General features: G+C 38.5%; 1 protein-coding gene across 1 annotated transcript; it reads left to right on the top strand.

Annotated features, from left to right (window-relative positions):
• The first annotated feature begins 1697 nt into the window (after positions 1-1697).
• Positions 1698-16354, top strand: LOC103452741 (uncharacterized). Its single transcript, XM_070815666.1, has 20 exons — positions 1698-2863; positions 3147-3328; positions 4109-4746; positions 5226-5300; positions 5393-5500; positions 5593-5710; positions 5985-6126; positions 6273-6423; positions 6788-7426; positions 7642-8037; positions 10391-10965; positions 11187-11368; positions 11474-11985; positions 12635-12709; positions 12804-12911; positions 13020-13137; positions 13401-13542; positions 13627-13777; positions 14000-14626; positions 15718-16354. Exons 1-20 carry the CDS (start codon positions 2280-2282, stop codon positions 16168-16170), a joined length of 5976 nt encoding a protein of 1991 aa, XP_070671767.1. The 5' UTR covers positions 1698-2279; the 3' UTR covers positions 16171-16354.
• The last annotated feature ends 235 nt before the right edge of the window (positions 16355-16589 follow it).

A 16589-nucleotide genomic window follows, 5' to 3' on the forward strand; every position in this document is an offset into this window, starting at 1 on the left:
CTCAAACAATCATTTAGGAAAAACCATATTTGTATCAAGAAAGTATACCAGCCATGCACAAATAACACCGATGTGAAGCCAAGCAAACACAAGATTCTCTCTTGTTGCCAAACGGGAACAAGATAAATTTGTAAAAACAACCACTAATTAAAATGAAAAATTCCATTCGAATTTCAAACATGGGAGAGCACAAATTTCAAACGTGAAGATTAATTTCCAAACGTTATCAACAAGCAGAAAATATTTCCCTAAAAAAGAGGACACATAAAAATAAAATAAAAAACTCTTAAAAGAACATATTTGGAAACTGATAATTAGAATTTTACCGTAAAAACATATCTCTACTAATTAATGAAACCCTCTTTGTCAACCAAAAGAGGGTGAAAAGACAAATTAGTCTTCTATCACACAAAAAAAAATGATGGGTAATAATGTAATTTCACAGGTCTAAATTTTATTGAAGCTTCACCTATCCGTGATGTTAAAATACCTTCAATATTAATATTAAAAAAAAACCCAAAAACAAAACTCAAAATCTCCCACTCTTCCCACGTTTTCTTTCTCTCTCTCTCTCCCTCACTCCTTCTCATTTTCTAAAAAAATATGTTCATTCACACAAAATGTTGACGTGACTATTGATTAAAGCATCTTATTCAAATCTTAAAATGAAACAATTGTTTTATCAAAAAATTGTTAAAAAATTACAGGGATTCTAATTATACCTCTTTTGTTTTTATTGAAGATTTTGATCTGAAAATAATTGGTAACATAGCTTTCGGCGGGCTAGTTTGGTTTTAATTTTGGGGTCCGTTTATTTTGGAAGTTAGTTAAATCCATTATTTTTCTAAGTGTTTATCTTAAACAAAATTAAAATTTTTTTTTTTTTCCTACGCGTTTCTCTTAAACAAAATTTAAAAAACGGTCTGTTTGGTGAAGGCTGTTTATTTATTTATTTTAAAGTCGAACACCCGTAGTTACCTTCTGTCGCGCCTGCACGCAGTCACTTCTGCTCGTTTTCTCCCCGAAACGCCCGGTTTTTTACTTGGATTAATGCAAAGTTAAAAAAAAAAAAAAAAAGTTTCTGAATTTCCAATCAGCCCTTCAACTTCCATTGGCCACATCAGTACAGAACTCACTCTCTCTCTCCTCTTTCTCTCACTACAGAGAGAGCAGGAGGGACAAGGATTGTCTGCCCTCCATTCCAATGTTCTGCTCTCTCGTTTTGTGTGATCACGATTAAATTACGTTAACATTTTATATTATTTTTTATAGATATAATAAGATAAAAATAAATAATAATATAAAATATTGACGTAACTTAACAGTGACCACACAAATAGGAGGCACCGGAAGTGGAGGGCATACAATCCTTGTCCGAGCGGGAGAGCCGTGTTGGTATTTTCTATAGGGACAAGGATGGTCTGCCCTCCACTTTCGATGCCCTCCTGTTTTATGTGGTCACGGTTAAACCACGTTAATATTTTATATATTTTTTGATAGATACAATAAGATAAAAATAAATAGTAATATAAAATATTGATATGACTTAACTGTTATCCCACAAATAACAAAATGACACGAGAAAGCACCGAAAATGGTGGGCAGACCATCCTCGTCCTTTCTAAAGCAGGAGGCGAAGATTCCTTTGCCCCCACTGCGTCATATAATTTTAATTTGTTAATCAATAAATTAATCCCATAATGTTCTCTCTCTCTCCCCACTGAAACCGCATTTTATAGTCTTTTCCTAACCTTTTCCTAATTTTCAAGTGCTGCTTTGTACTGCTATATTCTCTCTGACTCCTCCGTCTCCGGCGATCTCATCCGTCTTCCGCCGCTCTTGCTGGGATTTACCAGCTCAGCTCTCGCCGGCAAGTTTCTCTGTTTGTTTTTGCGATTCGTTTCTGCAGAATTTTATGCTCGTGAAGCTGTTTGTTTGTGAAAGTTGGAAACTTTGCTTGATGGAATTGATGGGTTTTTAGTGTGTTGATTTTGTGTGGATTTTGAGGGCATAAGTGGGTAATTTGTGGATTTTGGGCAGATGGGCAGCTGCTGTTTTAGCTCTGTTGCTATGTGGTGTACTGCTTTTGGATTTCTGGTGAGCCTAGAGAGAATAATTGCCAGAAATTTATGGTCTTGTAGTGTAAAATTATTGATTTCTGGGTGAAATCCAAGGCTACATATCTGGGCTTGTTTTTACTTGTTGAATTGGGTATTTATATCTGGTGGAATTGGACTTTGCCATTATAAAAATTCTGGGTTTTTGTGGAATTTTGATTTATGGAGGCTTTCGGAGCCGGATCTCGGAAGTTCTCTAGTCCGACGGTGTCGGATTTGAAGGCGGTTGGGAAAAAGAGTGTGGAGTGGGATTTAAATGATTGGAAATGGGATGGTGATCTTTTTACTGCTAGTCCTTTGAATGCTGCACCATCTGATTGTAGGAGTAGGCAGTTGTTTCCGCTTGGGCCGCCGGAAACTCCCTCCACTGCTGGTTTGTCCAACACTTCTTCTTCTGGTTCGGATGACATCTGTCCGGGGAATGAGAAAGGTAAGAGAGAGCTGGAGAAAAGAAGAAGGGATAGTATTGTAGAAAATGTAGACTTAAACAATGAAGTTGGGTCTCTTAATCTCAAGCTTGGCGAGCAAGCTTACCCAATCATGGAAGGAGAGGTACAAACTGGGAAGAAGACGAAGATAGTTGGGACTACTTTAAACCGGGCAGTTTGTCAGGTGGAGGACTGTAAGGCTGATCTTAGCAATGCCAAGGATTACCACCGACGACATAAGGTCTGTGATATGCATTCTAAGGCAACTAAAGCGCCGGTGGGAAATGTTTTGCAGCGGTTCTGTCAGCAGTGTAGCAGGTTAGTTCAATTCTATGGTTGTCCTTGTATGGTGAGAAACATTTCAAAATTTTCTTCAATTAAGAAGGTCCAGGACATTTATTTGTTGATTTCTGATAGACGTTTCTAAAAGATGAAATACAGAGTTTGATTGTGTAAGTTATAGACATTGTTTCTAGAAGATGAAATACAGAGTTTGTTGTTCTCGTGATTTGGGTCCACAGCTGTTCGTCACCGTGTTAGATATACTTGAAGTTTGCAGATTTCTTTGTTGAATTTGCAATGTGGTTATACTCATGGGCAGGTTTCATGTTCTTCAAGAGTTTGATGAAGGAAGGAGAAGTTGTCGTAGGCGTTTGGCTGGCCACAATAGGAGGAGAAGAAAAACACATCCCGATACTGTAGTTAATGAAGGCTCATTGAACGATGAAAGAGGAAGCAGTTATCTATTGATTAGTTTGCTGAGAATACTCTCCAACATGCACTGTAAATCTTGATCTTATTGGCATTCAATTTCCGGCTGCTTTACCTGGACAGTAAATTGATATGTTAATTGGTTAGAGAATTGTGTGCTGATTGCTATCTGCTGATGTCAAAGTTCTTGTGGTCTTTTGTTCATGGGTTTTGTCATTATTTGATTGAGGCTTGTAGGAAAATGACTATATCAATAAACAACTCATTTGTTTCGTGTGGAGATATGACATATTAATTGATGAGTCCCTAACTGCTTAAGGCGTGCTATTTTTTCTGTACGAATGACAAAGTGCTAGTTTTTCTGGGGTTAATTTGATGAAATTTTGAATATTGATGCCTAGTCATGGAAAGTTTTCAATTTTTCTGAGGTTAATTCAATAGAAAGTTAAAATTTTGTGCAGACATTCATGTTCAAAAATTCAAAAGTTTTCTATTTTTAGAGTTAAATTTTTTTAATAATATAAATTCAATGTAGATACCTATGCAAAATAATATGATGACTCACTATTTCAAGTTTTATATGCCAGAGCACTCCTTGTATGCTTGAATTTCATCCTATGCACCATTGTTTGTTGCACTTTCTTGCTCTGATTGTTGGACTGTCCATATTTCACATTCTAGGATGCATGAACGATGGGCCTATTATATTGACTTCTAATTCCCTAGAAACAATTATTTAGGAAATTATGTCTCAGCGATCATGTTATTATACTATTTTATTGATTATGTTTGTTTTTCTTGTCATAAGTGGCTTATTCAACTCCATTTTTTTATACCTTCTATAAAATGCAGCTAATAGTTCAGATCAAACAAAGGATCAGGATTTGCTTTCTCATCTTTTGAAGAATCTAGCCAATCTTTCTGGTACAGTTGATGGAAGGAACATGTCTGCATTGCTTACGGCATCTCAAGGTTTACTAAATGGTGGGGCATCAATTCAGACTGCACAAAAGGTCCTAGATACAGTTTCCAATGGCTGTGAACCAAGTAAGCCTTCTGTTTCAGCCTCTAAGATGGATGACTATGGTAATCGTGAGGACCCTTCAAGACCTACACAACAGTGTTCTACAGTACCTGCATCAGATTTCAGGATAATATCTTCAGTTGATGCCGATCATGGAGGTCTGCAAGTTGTTTCAGGTGTAAATGCCACCAAGCCATTTCCCTCAAGAGACCGAGTTCCATCCACATCAGTTGCACCAGAAGCTACAACGGGGAGGATCCAGTTAAATGGCATTGATTTAAATAATACATATGACGATTCCCAGGACTATTTGGCCAGCCTAGGGAATTCTCAAGCCCCTGTAAATTCAGGGACTGTGTCTCATGGTTTTCCCTTACGGATGCGGCAGGATTTGCAAAAGTCTAGCCCACCTCAGACAAGTGGGACTTCTTACTCAACTTCATCAAGTTCTAGTGGAGAGGTTCAGGTATATTCTTGTTGTAATTGCATCTCATTCCTAGTTGTTGCTCGGTATACTAATGCTTGTATATGCCATAACCTGTCCCTTTCTGTTGGATAGAAAAATAGCTTTGTTCTCACTTTAATTCAGCATTTAGGTGGCAATGCTTTACGTTCTTGACTTGTCCATTTGCCTAGTCAATTGATTGAAAAAACATGAAGTACTTGGTTACGGCATACCTAACCTAATAAATAATTCTGTTGTGACGTAAAACTTGAGATGGATTCTCTTCTTTTGTTTAGTGCTTTGTATATATAAATGTGTGTGTATGCTTCTGCTTAATAATAAGGCTAATAGAATTGTAGTTGAACTATAAGAGCTTTGTAGGCTATAGCAGTTAGAGTCGAGTATCCTTTTTTTTAATATTTTTTAGTCTGAAGGGCCAGTGTGTAAAATGTTTCTGCACTGTTACGCCTCTTAACCACTCCTTTTCTGCCATGTTTCAGAGTCGCACGGATCGTATTGTTTTTAAACTCTTTGGAAAAGATCCAAATGATCTTCCATTTGTTCTACGATCACAGGTAATATTTGGTGCCTTGATTTTAGTTCTTCACAATGTAACTTGTGTTTCATCGCACATGCAACAGTTTTATGAAATATTTTGAATATCCAGATTCTCGACTGGCTGTCCCACAGTCCCACAGACATTGAAAGTTACATAAGGCCGGGATGTATCATTTTGACAGTTTACCTCCGTCTAGAAAAATCCACGTGGGAGGAGGTATGCTTCTGTGCGGATGCCAGAATGTAGATTGCTATCTTTGTATCAGGAAGATCTCTTTTCGTGTCCTTAATTATTATGTTTGCATACAGCTGTGCTGTAATCTGGGATCCATTTTGAAACGACTTTTGCATGCTGCCAACGATCCTTTCTGGACAACAGGATGGGTGTATACTAGGGTGCAACATTTTGTAGCATTTACGTACAATGGTTTGCTCTCTCGCTCTCTCTCTCTCTCTCATGCATGCACACACACACCTATTTTTTATTCGTATGTCTGTGATATGTGCGCGCGCATACACAAACATCTATTTTTTATGCATATGTATGTGATATATGCGCGCACACACACACATGGGTCCATGTATGTATGTCTTGCTTTATTTTGTTATTCGTTCACATATCTACTAACGCATTAGGGATTTACCAAAATAATGGTCTTACGAAAGAATAGTCTTTTTGATTAGTTATGTCTGTCCTGCAGGTCACGTTGTCTTAGACACACCCTTACCTCTGAAAAGCAATAAAAACTGCAGGATATCATGCATCAAACCAATTGCTGTTTCTTTATCACAAAGAGCTGACTTTGCAGTAAAGGGGTTTAACCTTTCTCATGCCACCACAAGGTATCCTTCATCATTTTTTATTAAAGCTCCATTACCTTTTTTCAGTAATTGCAATGATTATGTGGACCTCTCTAGTTTTAGATGTTATTTATGAATTAATAATTATCAGGATAACTGGGAAAATACTAAGTCCTAGCTCATCACAGGTTGCTCTGTGCTCTGGAAGGGAAGTATCTAGTCCAAGAAACTTGTTATGACTTGGTGGATGGTGCTGATACAACCATTGAAAATGATCAGCTACAGTGCCTCAGATTTTCCTGCTCTATACCAAATGTTACTGGCCGAGGATTCATTGAGGTGCTGTCATTTGCCTGATATATTTTTACATTTCCCTTGAAGTGAGCTTGCCAATTGATAGTCAATTGAGGTCTGTGTATGACAGATTAATGAAATTTTTAAGCAGAGCAAGATCAGTAACAAGTATTTAACTCTGTTGGGGCCACCCTTCAGTGTTGTGATTAACAAATACTTACCAGTGATATTTCTTTTCGAATTGTCAAGGGTTCTTCAGTGTTGTGATTTGACATAGTAAATTGGACGACTTGTGTCTTGAACAACTACTTGGGCATGAAGAATATATGAAATCTAGGAGTTCTGAATCTTCTGACTTTTTAATAAATTTTTCTTTATTTTATTGTTATTTTGTTTATTTTTATCTCAGGTTGAAGATCATGGTCTCAGCAGCAGCTTCTTTCCATTTATAGTTGCCGAGCAGGAAGTATGTTCAGAGATTTGTATGCTGGAGGGTGCAATTGAGGGGGCTGAGACTGCCGATGACATCCAAGCAGAACCTGAAAAATTGGAAGCCAAGAACCAAGCGATGGACTTTATAAATGAATTGGGTTGGCTCCTTCATAGAGGTCACACTAAATTTAGACTCGGTCACATGGATCCCAAACTAGATCTATTTCCTTTTAGACGGTTCAGGCTGCTTTTGGAGTTCTCCATGGACCATGATTGGTGTGCTGTAGTGAAGAAACTCTTAGGCATTCTGCTTGAGGGTACCGTTGACGCCGGAGAACATCCTTCTATTGAGCTTGCATTGTTGGACATGAGCCTCCTTCACAGAGCTGTGCGAAGAAAGTGCAGGCCTATGGTGGAACTCTTGTTAAGTTTTGTCCTAGATAAAGGGTTAGGCAAAACAGGATCAGAGGACGGCCAACAAGTTGGCGGGGATGGCAATAAATTCTTATTTAAACCTGACGCAGTTGGGCTGATGGGATTGACTCCTCTTCATGTTGCAGCCAGTACTGATGGATGTGAGAACATATTGGATGCCTTAACTGATGATCCCGGAATGGTAATTTCTCATTGATCTTCTTTGACACTGTTTTCTTTTTAACTGGAGGTAAAACTCACAACAGGTCTGCATCAGCATCCATTTTTCTTTTACATGTTTGACCATTTGCTCATACAATTGACTCGTGTCAGCTTATTCTGTGTCGCACATGAAATTTGATACTTCAAATCGTCTATTTTCAAGCATACAAATGTTGATATTTCTGCCTTCTTTAGGTGGGAATTAAAGCTTGGGGAAATGCTCGAGACAGTACAGGATTGACACCAAATGATTATGCATGTCTGCGAAGCTGCTACACCTACATCCAAATTGTCCAGAGGAAAATCAGCAAGAAACATGAAAGCAGGCACGTGGTGCTTGATATCCCTGGCGTTATCTTAGACAGCAGCAGCAAGAAGAAACAATTAGACAGGCATAGGTCCTCAAAAGTCTCCAGCTTGGAGACCGAAAGGATTGATATGAAAGCAATGCAGGCACATTGCAAGCTATGTGAAATGAAACTAGCTTATGGCAACACTAGGTCGCTTGTGTACAGGCCGGCAATGCTGTCAATGGTAGCCATTGCTGCTGTCTGTGTTTGCGCTGCCTTGCTATTCAAAAGCTCACCTGAAGTCCTTTATATCTTCCAGCCCTTCACGTGGGAACGCTTGAAGTATGGAACCAGCTAAGGGCAGTTTACGCTTCTCAAATCTTAGTTCCTCTTGCTTTAGGCCGTTTCTGTTAATCATATATATATATATATATATGAACCTATAACTCTATAGGGAAAATAATGTACCGGTTTTCGTATCCTTTAAGATTTCGACGAGACGTGTTGCACGGTATGTATTAATGATAGTTCATATAAAGTATGTATGGGGAAAGATTGAAGTAAATAGAATTATTGACCGATTTAAATAGGCATGAAAACGGCCTTTTGGGTTGTTTTTGTATGTTTATCTATATGGTCTCTTTTGAGGATTCCTCACCAGGTTGTATCGTTGAGACAAGCATATTGCTCCTCGTCATTATGTCCTAAAACACCTACAAACATTGGTTTCAACGAGATAGAAGATTCGGACTTGGGATCTCTTTCGCTAATAAACAACTCTCTTAAACACAAGGTAATATTTAGTACGGCAGCCTGTCCACGAAGTTGTTTAGACCACTCTCACTAGAATTGGTGCATTGGGAGTTGTATTTAGTATTTACGTAAAGCTAGGTGGTCCCAAAATATAATGAATCACATTCCTTCATGAGAGTGTATGACTAACTCATAAAGGTTGGGGCTATGTGCTTTGGAAGTTCTTACTCACGTGGGGTCAAATGGTATCTAAATACAAGACGAGATTTATATGTGTTGGTGGGTCTATATTTATTAAAGAGATGATATAAATGATAGTACAATTAGATGGTAAATGTAGTACTACTCTAAATACAATAGTCTCGTTTTTTATGAAAGTGTCAAACTGTCTAGCTTGTCCGCTTGCAATTTGTTGCTTTTCTCCAATTTATTTGTTTTAACTAGCGAAAAAAAGAAGCTGAAAAATGGAATTTAGTGGACAATAAAATAAAAAGTGTGTTATCAATACATTTTATTTTACTTTTCACACAGTCCTTGTTAAATTTTATCCTTTGATATTTTTCAATCCATTTGATTTGACGGTCAAAAATTAAAAATATATGTGAGAAATAAAAAAAACACGTGCACATCACATCCCTAAAATAATAGGAAAGGGAGTCCAGTCGCAGAGACGTATTGACTCATATTTTGATTTGAAATTGTTGTCCGCTACGATATCCGATTCATTGTTTCTACACACTATACAAAACACAAGTATAATCTTGTTTAAACTTTTTCTACTATTTTATCAATTTTGACAATAAATACTATCTTTTTCAATTATTATGTCGTTTTATTTGAACTACTCCTTGGTTTTAATTGCCAATGATTCAATCATTAAATCTTGATCTTGAGTTAACAAGACAATCAGTTCAAATGAAAGTGGACGAGTGAGAGAGTTATTTGATGGGTGGAACAATTTTTTGGTGTGCAGACATCACGGTCAAGTAGCTTTACTATTCATTCTACGTGAATATACTATTCATTAACGTATCATAGAACTGAAACATATGAACATTATTAATCATATCGCACACCTTTTTGTTATAACAATAGAATGATATACCTTGTGACTTGTAGCGTTAATTTAGTTTCTTGTTGAAATGAAAAGGAGAAACATGTCTTTTGAGTGTCCTAGCTTGTAAAAGACAGGTGACCACCAGCACACCAGTCTCCTCATTTCTTACTCTCTCTTCCCACTGAAACCGCATTTATATACAGAGAGACGGTGCCTTTTTGCCAACCTTTCCCAAATTTTCATGTGCCGAAGCTGATTAGTTTTGCCTCGGGGCCCTATATTCTCTCTGCCTCATCCTGCGATCTCAGCCACTTCTTCGTCAGCTCTCAGCTCACCTCCCAACAATTCACCAACCTGCCGGCAAGTTTCTCTCTCATCACTCTCTTTCTCCTCTTTATTTCCACATAAAAAGATTAGTTCTTTGACCAAAAAAAAAAAAAACAAAAAGATTAGTTCTTGAAGTTATTTCAGCTTAAGTTTCTTTCCATGGAGTTGGAAGCATTGCCAGGATGTAATTGTGGGCTTGCAAGTATGGTGTTTTGTACTCAGATGTTGAGAGAATAAGTGGCTAATTGGTGGATTTTGGGTTCTGGGCAGCTGTAGTTTAGCTCCTTTGATATGCTGGGTTGCTGTTGTTGGTTTTCTGGGGTTGTTGGAAAGAACGATTTCAAGAAATTTCTGGGACTGTAGTGTTATTGGTTCTTTGTTTTGGGTTGAAATTTATAGTTTTATCTCTTGAGTTTTTTGTTGTTGTTGTTGTTGTTCAATTGGGTGTTTGTATTTGGTGGAGTTTGAATTGGTGCGCTGTAATATTTCTGCGTTTTTTGCATCTTTATCCATGGAGTCTGAATTCGGAGGAAAGGGTCGAAATTTTCGTGGTGTGAAGGTGCCGGATTTGACGGGAGTTGGGACAAGGAGTATGGAATGGGATTTGAATGGTTGGAAATGGGATGGTGATCTTTTTACTGCTAGTCCATTGAATTCTACACCATCTGATGGTAGGAGTAGGCAGTTTTTTCCGGTCAGGCCAGAAACTCTGTCGGATGCTGGTTTGTCCAACAGTTCTTCTGGTTCGGATAATATCAGTCCGGGGAATGAGAAAGGTACAAGAGAATTGGAGAAACGGAGAAGGGATGTTTTTGTGGAAAACGGAGAGTTGAATGATGAAGCTGCATCTCTTAATCTTAAGCTCGGTGGGCAAACTTACCCCATTATGGAAGAAGAAGTACAAACTGGGAAGAAAAAAAAGATAATTGGGACTACTTCAAACCGTGCAGTTTGTCAGGTGGAGGACTGTAAGGCTGATCTTAGCAATGCCAAGGATTACCACCGGCGGCATAAGGTCTGTGATATGCATTCAAAGGCAACTAAAGCACTGGTTGGAAATGTTATGCAGCGATTCTGTCAACAGTGTAGCAGGTTGGTACCATTCTATTGTTATTTCTTGGTTGTCGAAACATTTCCACAATTTTCTTTGAATTAAGATGAAATACAGAGTTTGGTTGTGTAAGTTTCTTGTTATGCGTTTGTTGTCCATGGCTGTTCATCAATCTTTTTTTTTTTTTTTTTTTAAGTATTGTGAGTTCTGCAGAGTTTTCTTTGTTTGAATGAAATGTAACATGGTTAACACTCATGGACAGGTTTCATGCTCTTCAAGAGTTTGATGAAGGGAAGAGAAGTTGCCGTAGGCGTTTGGCTGGCCATAATAGGAGGAGACGAAAAACAAATCCTGATACTGCAGTTAATGGAGGCTATTTAAATAATGAAGGCGGAAGCAGTTATCTATTGATTAGCTTGCTGAGAATACTCTCGAATATGCACTGTAAGTACATGCCTTATTCATTGCACATTCAATTATTCTGTCTTACTGAGACATTGTATCTTAGACTTATTTAAATCCACATATCATGCCATTTATAAATTGCAGCTAGTAGTTCTGATCAAACAAAGGACCAGGATGTCGTATCTCATTTGTTGAGGAGCTTAGCCAATGTTGCTGGTACAGCTGATGGAAGAAACATATCTAAATTGCTGCAGGGATCTCAAGGTTTATTTAACAGTGGGACATCTGTCCAGACTGCACGAAAGGTGCTAGATGTGGATGATGGTGTTAATCCTGAGGACCCATTAAGGCCTAAAGGACATTGTTCAATATTACCGGCATCAAGAGACAGTTCTGAATCCAAATCAGTTACACCGGAACCTACAAGCAGAAGGTTCCAGTTAAATGACATTGATTTAAATAGTACATATGATGATTCACAGGACTTTGTAGAGAACCTAGGGAATTCTCATGTTCCTGCAAGTCCAGGCACTGCATCTCTTGGTTTTCCTTCATGGATGCAGCCCGATTCTCACAAGTCAAGCCCACCTCAGACAAGCGGAAATTCAGACTTAACTTCTACTCAGTCACCATCAAGTTCTAGTGGAGAGGCTCAGGTATATCCTTGTTGTAGTTGCATCTATTCCCTATATAATTGCTTGGTAATGTAATGCTTAAAAATGCCTTTGTCTTGGATGATGCTCAGCCCACTGCTCATGTTCATCAGATTATATTGAAGGACCTCAACAGTTTAGTCTTTCATTTCATTGTGTACAGAACTGTAGTCATCTTTTTTTCCCCGAGACTAGGGATTAATCTGTCAATGGTCATTAATCATTATACGCATATAACTTGTCCTTTTGTTTGGATAGTAGAATAGCTTTGTTCTATCCTTGAGAGTAGTTAGGCAGTCATGTTTTCTGTCCCGAACTTATCTGGGTATCTTTCCCATTGATTGCCCAAACAATGGTGAGGTGAAGAGCGCATCGCCACTTGGTTATGGCATATATCTAAGAAATGCTTCAATTGTGACATAAAATTTGAGATCAGTATACTCTTCAGTCAAACCAATATGGCAGTTTACAACACACACAAACACACTCATTGTGTACGCATCTGCTTGATACTGTTAATAGAATTGAAGCTAAAGTTACTAGGTGGTTATAGCAATCCTATGGAACATTCATAATTTATGTAAAGGGCCAGTATGTAGAATGTATCTGCAATTTTACGTTTCTTAACCGCTCTTTTTCTGCCACATATCAGAGTCGCACAGACCGAATTGTTTTTAAACTATTTGGAAAAGACCCAAGTGAACTTCCGTTCGCTCTGCGATCACAGGTATTATTTTTCCCTTGATTTTGCTACTTTTCAGTGTATTTTGGTGTTTCATTCCACAGACAACATGATTTTTATAAATTATTTGAATATCCAGATCCTCGACTGGTTATCCCAGAGTCCTACGAACATTGAAAGCTACATAAGGCCGGGCTGTATCATTTTGACAATTTACCTTCGTCTTGAAAAATCCACGTGGGAGGAGGTATGCTTCTGGATGCTTGAACGTAGATGGCTGATCTTTGTACGAGGACTTTTTCTTCATGTCCTTAATTATTATGGATTTGTGTCGTTAAATTATTTTTGCATACAGTTCTGTTGTCATCTGGGATCCAGTTTGAAAACACTTCTAGATGCTGTGGATGATCCTTTTTGGAGAACAGGATGGGTGTATACAAGGGTGCAACATTTTGTAGCATTTACATACAATGGTTTGCGCTCTCTCTCTCTCTCTCTCTCTCTCTCTCTCTCCCTCTCTCTCCCTCTCTCTCTCCCTCTCTCTCTCATCTGTGTGTCTGTGTACACATTTGTGTATTTAGGGTCTATATAAGAATCTTGCTGTTTTGGTTTTCCATTATGCTTTATTGATTTTGGTCATGCTTTCTTTCTTTATTTTCTAGTCATAATGAGGATTGACCAAAAACAGTTATCTTGTAAGAGAGAGACATTCTGATTAGTAATGTCTGTCCTGCAGGTGAAGTTGTGTTAGACACACCCTTGCCTCTTAAAACGGATAAAAGTTGCAGGATATCCTGCATCAAACCAATTGCGATCTCCCTATCTGAGAGAGCTGAATTTGTAGTAAAAGGCCTTAACCTTTCTCGTTCCACCACAAGGTTCTTTCATCATTCATTCATGCGTCATTACTTTGTTTTCGATATTCCCGCAACTACTAAATTCTAGATCTTGAGTCTTGACAGGTTACTCTGTGCTCTAGAAGGGAAGTATCTGGTGCAAGAAACTTGTTATGACTTGATGGATGATGTGGATAGCTCTGTTGAGGATGATGAACAGCAATGCCTCAGATTCTCCTGCTCTATACCAAATATTACTGGGCGAGGATTCATTGAGGTGCTGTCATATTCCTAATTGTCCCTTTCCCCCTTCCTCCGTTTGTAATGTACATTTGTAACGAGCCATGTGTCATACATCTTTCTTGTGAATGCGCTGCGTATAGGATTTGTTTCTAGACAGCGCCTTAACACAATCCTCTCCATATAGCATTTGTTTCTCTTTCTGAAGGACACATGAATTCTATGGTTCTCATTTTTTTGGTCAAATTTTTTATGTCAGGTTGAAGATCATGGTCTCAGTAGTAGCTTCTTTCCATTTATAGTTGCAGAGCAGGAAGTATGCTCCGAGATTTGTATGCTGGAAGATGTGATTGAGGCGGCGGAGACTGATGATGACATCCAGTCTGGACCTGAAAAAGTGGAAGCCAAGAACCAAGCCTTGGACTTTATACATGAATTGGGTTGGCTCCTCCATAGAAGTCGCGTTAAGTTTAGACTGGGTCAGTTGGATCCCAGTCTCGATCTATTTCCCTTTGGACGGTTCAGGTTGCTCATGGAGTTCTCCATTGACCATGATTGGTGTGCTGTAGTGAAGAAACTCTTGGGCATTCTGTTTGATGGTACTGTCGATGCTGGAAAGCATCCTTCTGTTGAGTCTGCATTACTGGATATGGGTCTCCTCCACAGAGCTGTTCGAGGAAATGGCAGACGTATGGTGGAATTTTTATTAAGATTTGTCCCAGGTTTGACAGGATCTGAGCAGAACAAACAAGTTGACAAGGACGGCAACAGTTTCTTGTTTAAACCTGATGTTGTTGGGCCCATGGGGTTGACTCCTCTTCATATTGCCGCCAGTACTGATGGCTGTGAGCAAGTATTGGATGCCTTAACGGATGATCCTGGAAAGGTAAGACCATCTCCAACCAGGCTGGCTAGATGGCTGGTTTTAGCCCTTTGGTTTTCCAAGAAACTAATATTTTAATGAATAATGCATGACCATATTTCTTACCATCTCCAACCGAGGGCCAAAGGGCTAGTTTTAGCCCTGTCACTAAAAACCATCTCCAACCGAGGACTATAGGGCCAAACATAATTTATTATTTAATTTAAAAACTACAACTAAAATTTTAAAAATACAACTGAAATTTTAAAAATACAACTAAAATTTAAAAACTACAACTTATATATTTCATGTCAAATGTGAGAGGTTTTATTTAGAGTATAAAAAAAATTGAAAAAAAAAAAAGGAAGTGGGTGGGAGAGTCCCACATTGGCTGTGGGAGAGGAAGTACATAAAAAAAAAAATGGAAGTGGGTGGGAGTCCCACATCGGCTGTGGGAGGGATTTGAGCAAGCTCTAAAGCCTATAAAAAGAACACCCAAACATTCGACCAAACATACTTTCTGGGCCTATAATTAAACAAATTTTGAAAAAAGAAAAAAAAAACTGTAAAAAATAAAAAAAAAAAAAAATAATGGCTAGCTGACTGTTGCTTTTTGAATTCCAGCCCGGGCCTGGCTGGCTGGCTCATTTGGGCTGGCCGGTTGGCCCTTTGACCCTTTTTTGTCCAGTGGGGCCCACGAGCCCTTTGACCTGGCCCTCGGTTGGAGACGGTTTCAGGGTTATTTTCAACCCTTTGGACCCTTCGGTTGGAGATGGCCTAATATGTCCCTGATCAGAATTGCAACATAATCTTTTCTTTCTAAATCTACGTAGAAATCACTTTTCGCTGCCTACAGCCTCCATCTAAATGCATGCTAACTCTGTCACAGCTGAAATCAAACACCCACATTCTGCATTCAACTTTTAATCAAGTAGGACTGCTGTTAAAATTTTTGATCCCAATAGTCTAGCATATATTGTAGACCAATGATGATAAACGAATTCTGATTCTATTCAGCGTTCTAGTTTCAACGATGTGTTTAGGACTGGTGTTATGAAATTTGTTTAGTGTTGGATAATCCATTCATCATGTTGATACGCGTGTACCTTCTTTAGGTGGGAATTAAAGCATGGAAAAACGCTCGAGACAGCACAGGATTGACACCATACGATTATGCATGCCTTCGAAGCCACTACTCCTATGTCCAAATTGTCCAGCGGAAAATCAGCAAGACACTTGAAAGCGGGCATGTGGTGCTTGACATCCCTGGCCTCACGTTTGACAGAAACGGAAAGCAGAAGCAGTCCGATGCAGATAAATCATCAAGAGTAGCCAGCTTGGAAACTGAAAAGAATGAAATAAAAGCAATCTTGCGACACTGCAGGTTATGTGAACAGAAACCAGCTTACAGCACCACGCGGTCACTTGTGTACAGGCCGGCAATGCTGTCAATGGTGATTGTTGCTGCTGTCTGCGTTTGTGTGGCCTTGCTCTTTAAAAGCACGCCGGAAGTTCTTTTCGTGTTCGAGCCATTCCGGTGGGAACACCTGAAGTTCGGTTCAAGCTAAGGTAAAGTTTACGTGTATTAATCTTATAGTGACTGGTTATTGACCATTTCTTTTCAAGTACATAGGAGTATATTTGTCGACCGACTAAATAGACGAGAAAGCAACTCTTTGATTGTATTTGTATTTGTATAACAGTGTTACAAACTGGATGGCAAATAATCTATGTTTGATTTTTCTGTGTAAATTAAATTTAAATTTTGATTTTGGAGAGGCATTAGATCACTAGTCCATTTTCTGTGTAAATTAAATTTTAATTTTGAGGTGTTCGTCAAATTTTTTTATTTTTTTTTATTTTTTCGGGTTACATTGAAGGAAATCGAACCTTGATCTCTGATTGTACCCAATTACCATAACCTCGTTCATTATTTGAGCTCATATAAGCATAAGCACACTAACAAGGTTACTATAGTGGAAGAACT

The sequence above is a fragment of the Malus domestica genome, chromosome 16 (genome assembly GCF_042453785.1).
Source record: "Malus domestica chromosome 16, GDT2T_hap1".
Lineage (NCBI taxonomy): Eukaryota > Viridiplantae > Streptophyta > Magnoliopsida > Rosales > Rosaceae > Malus > Malus domestica.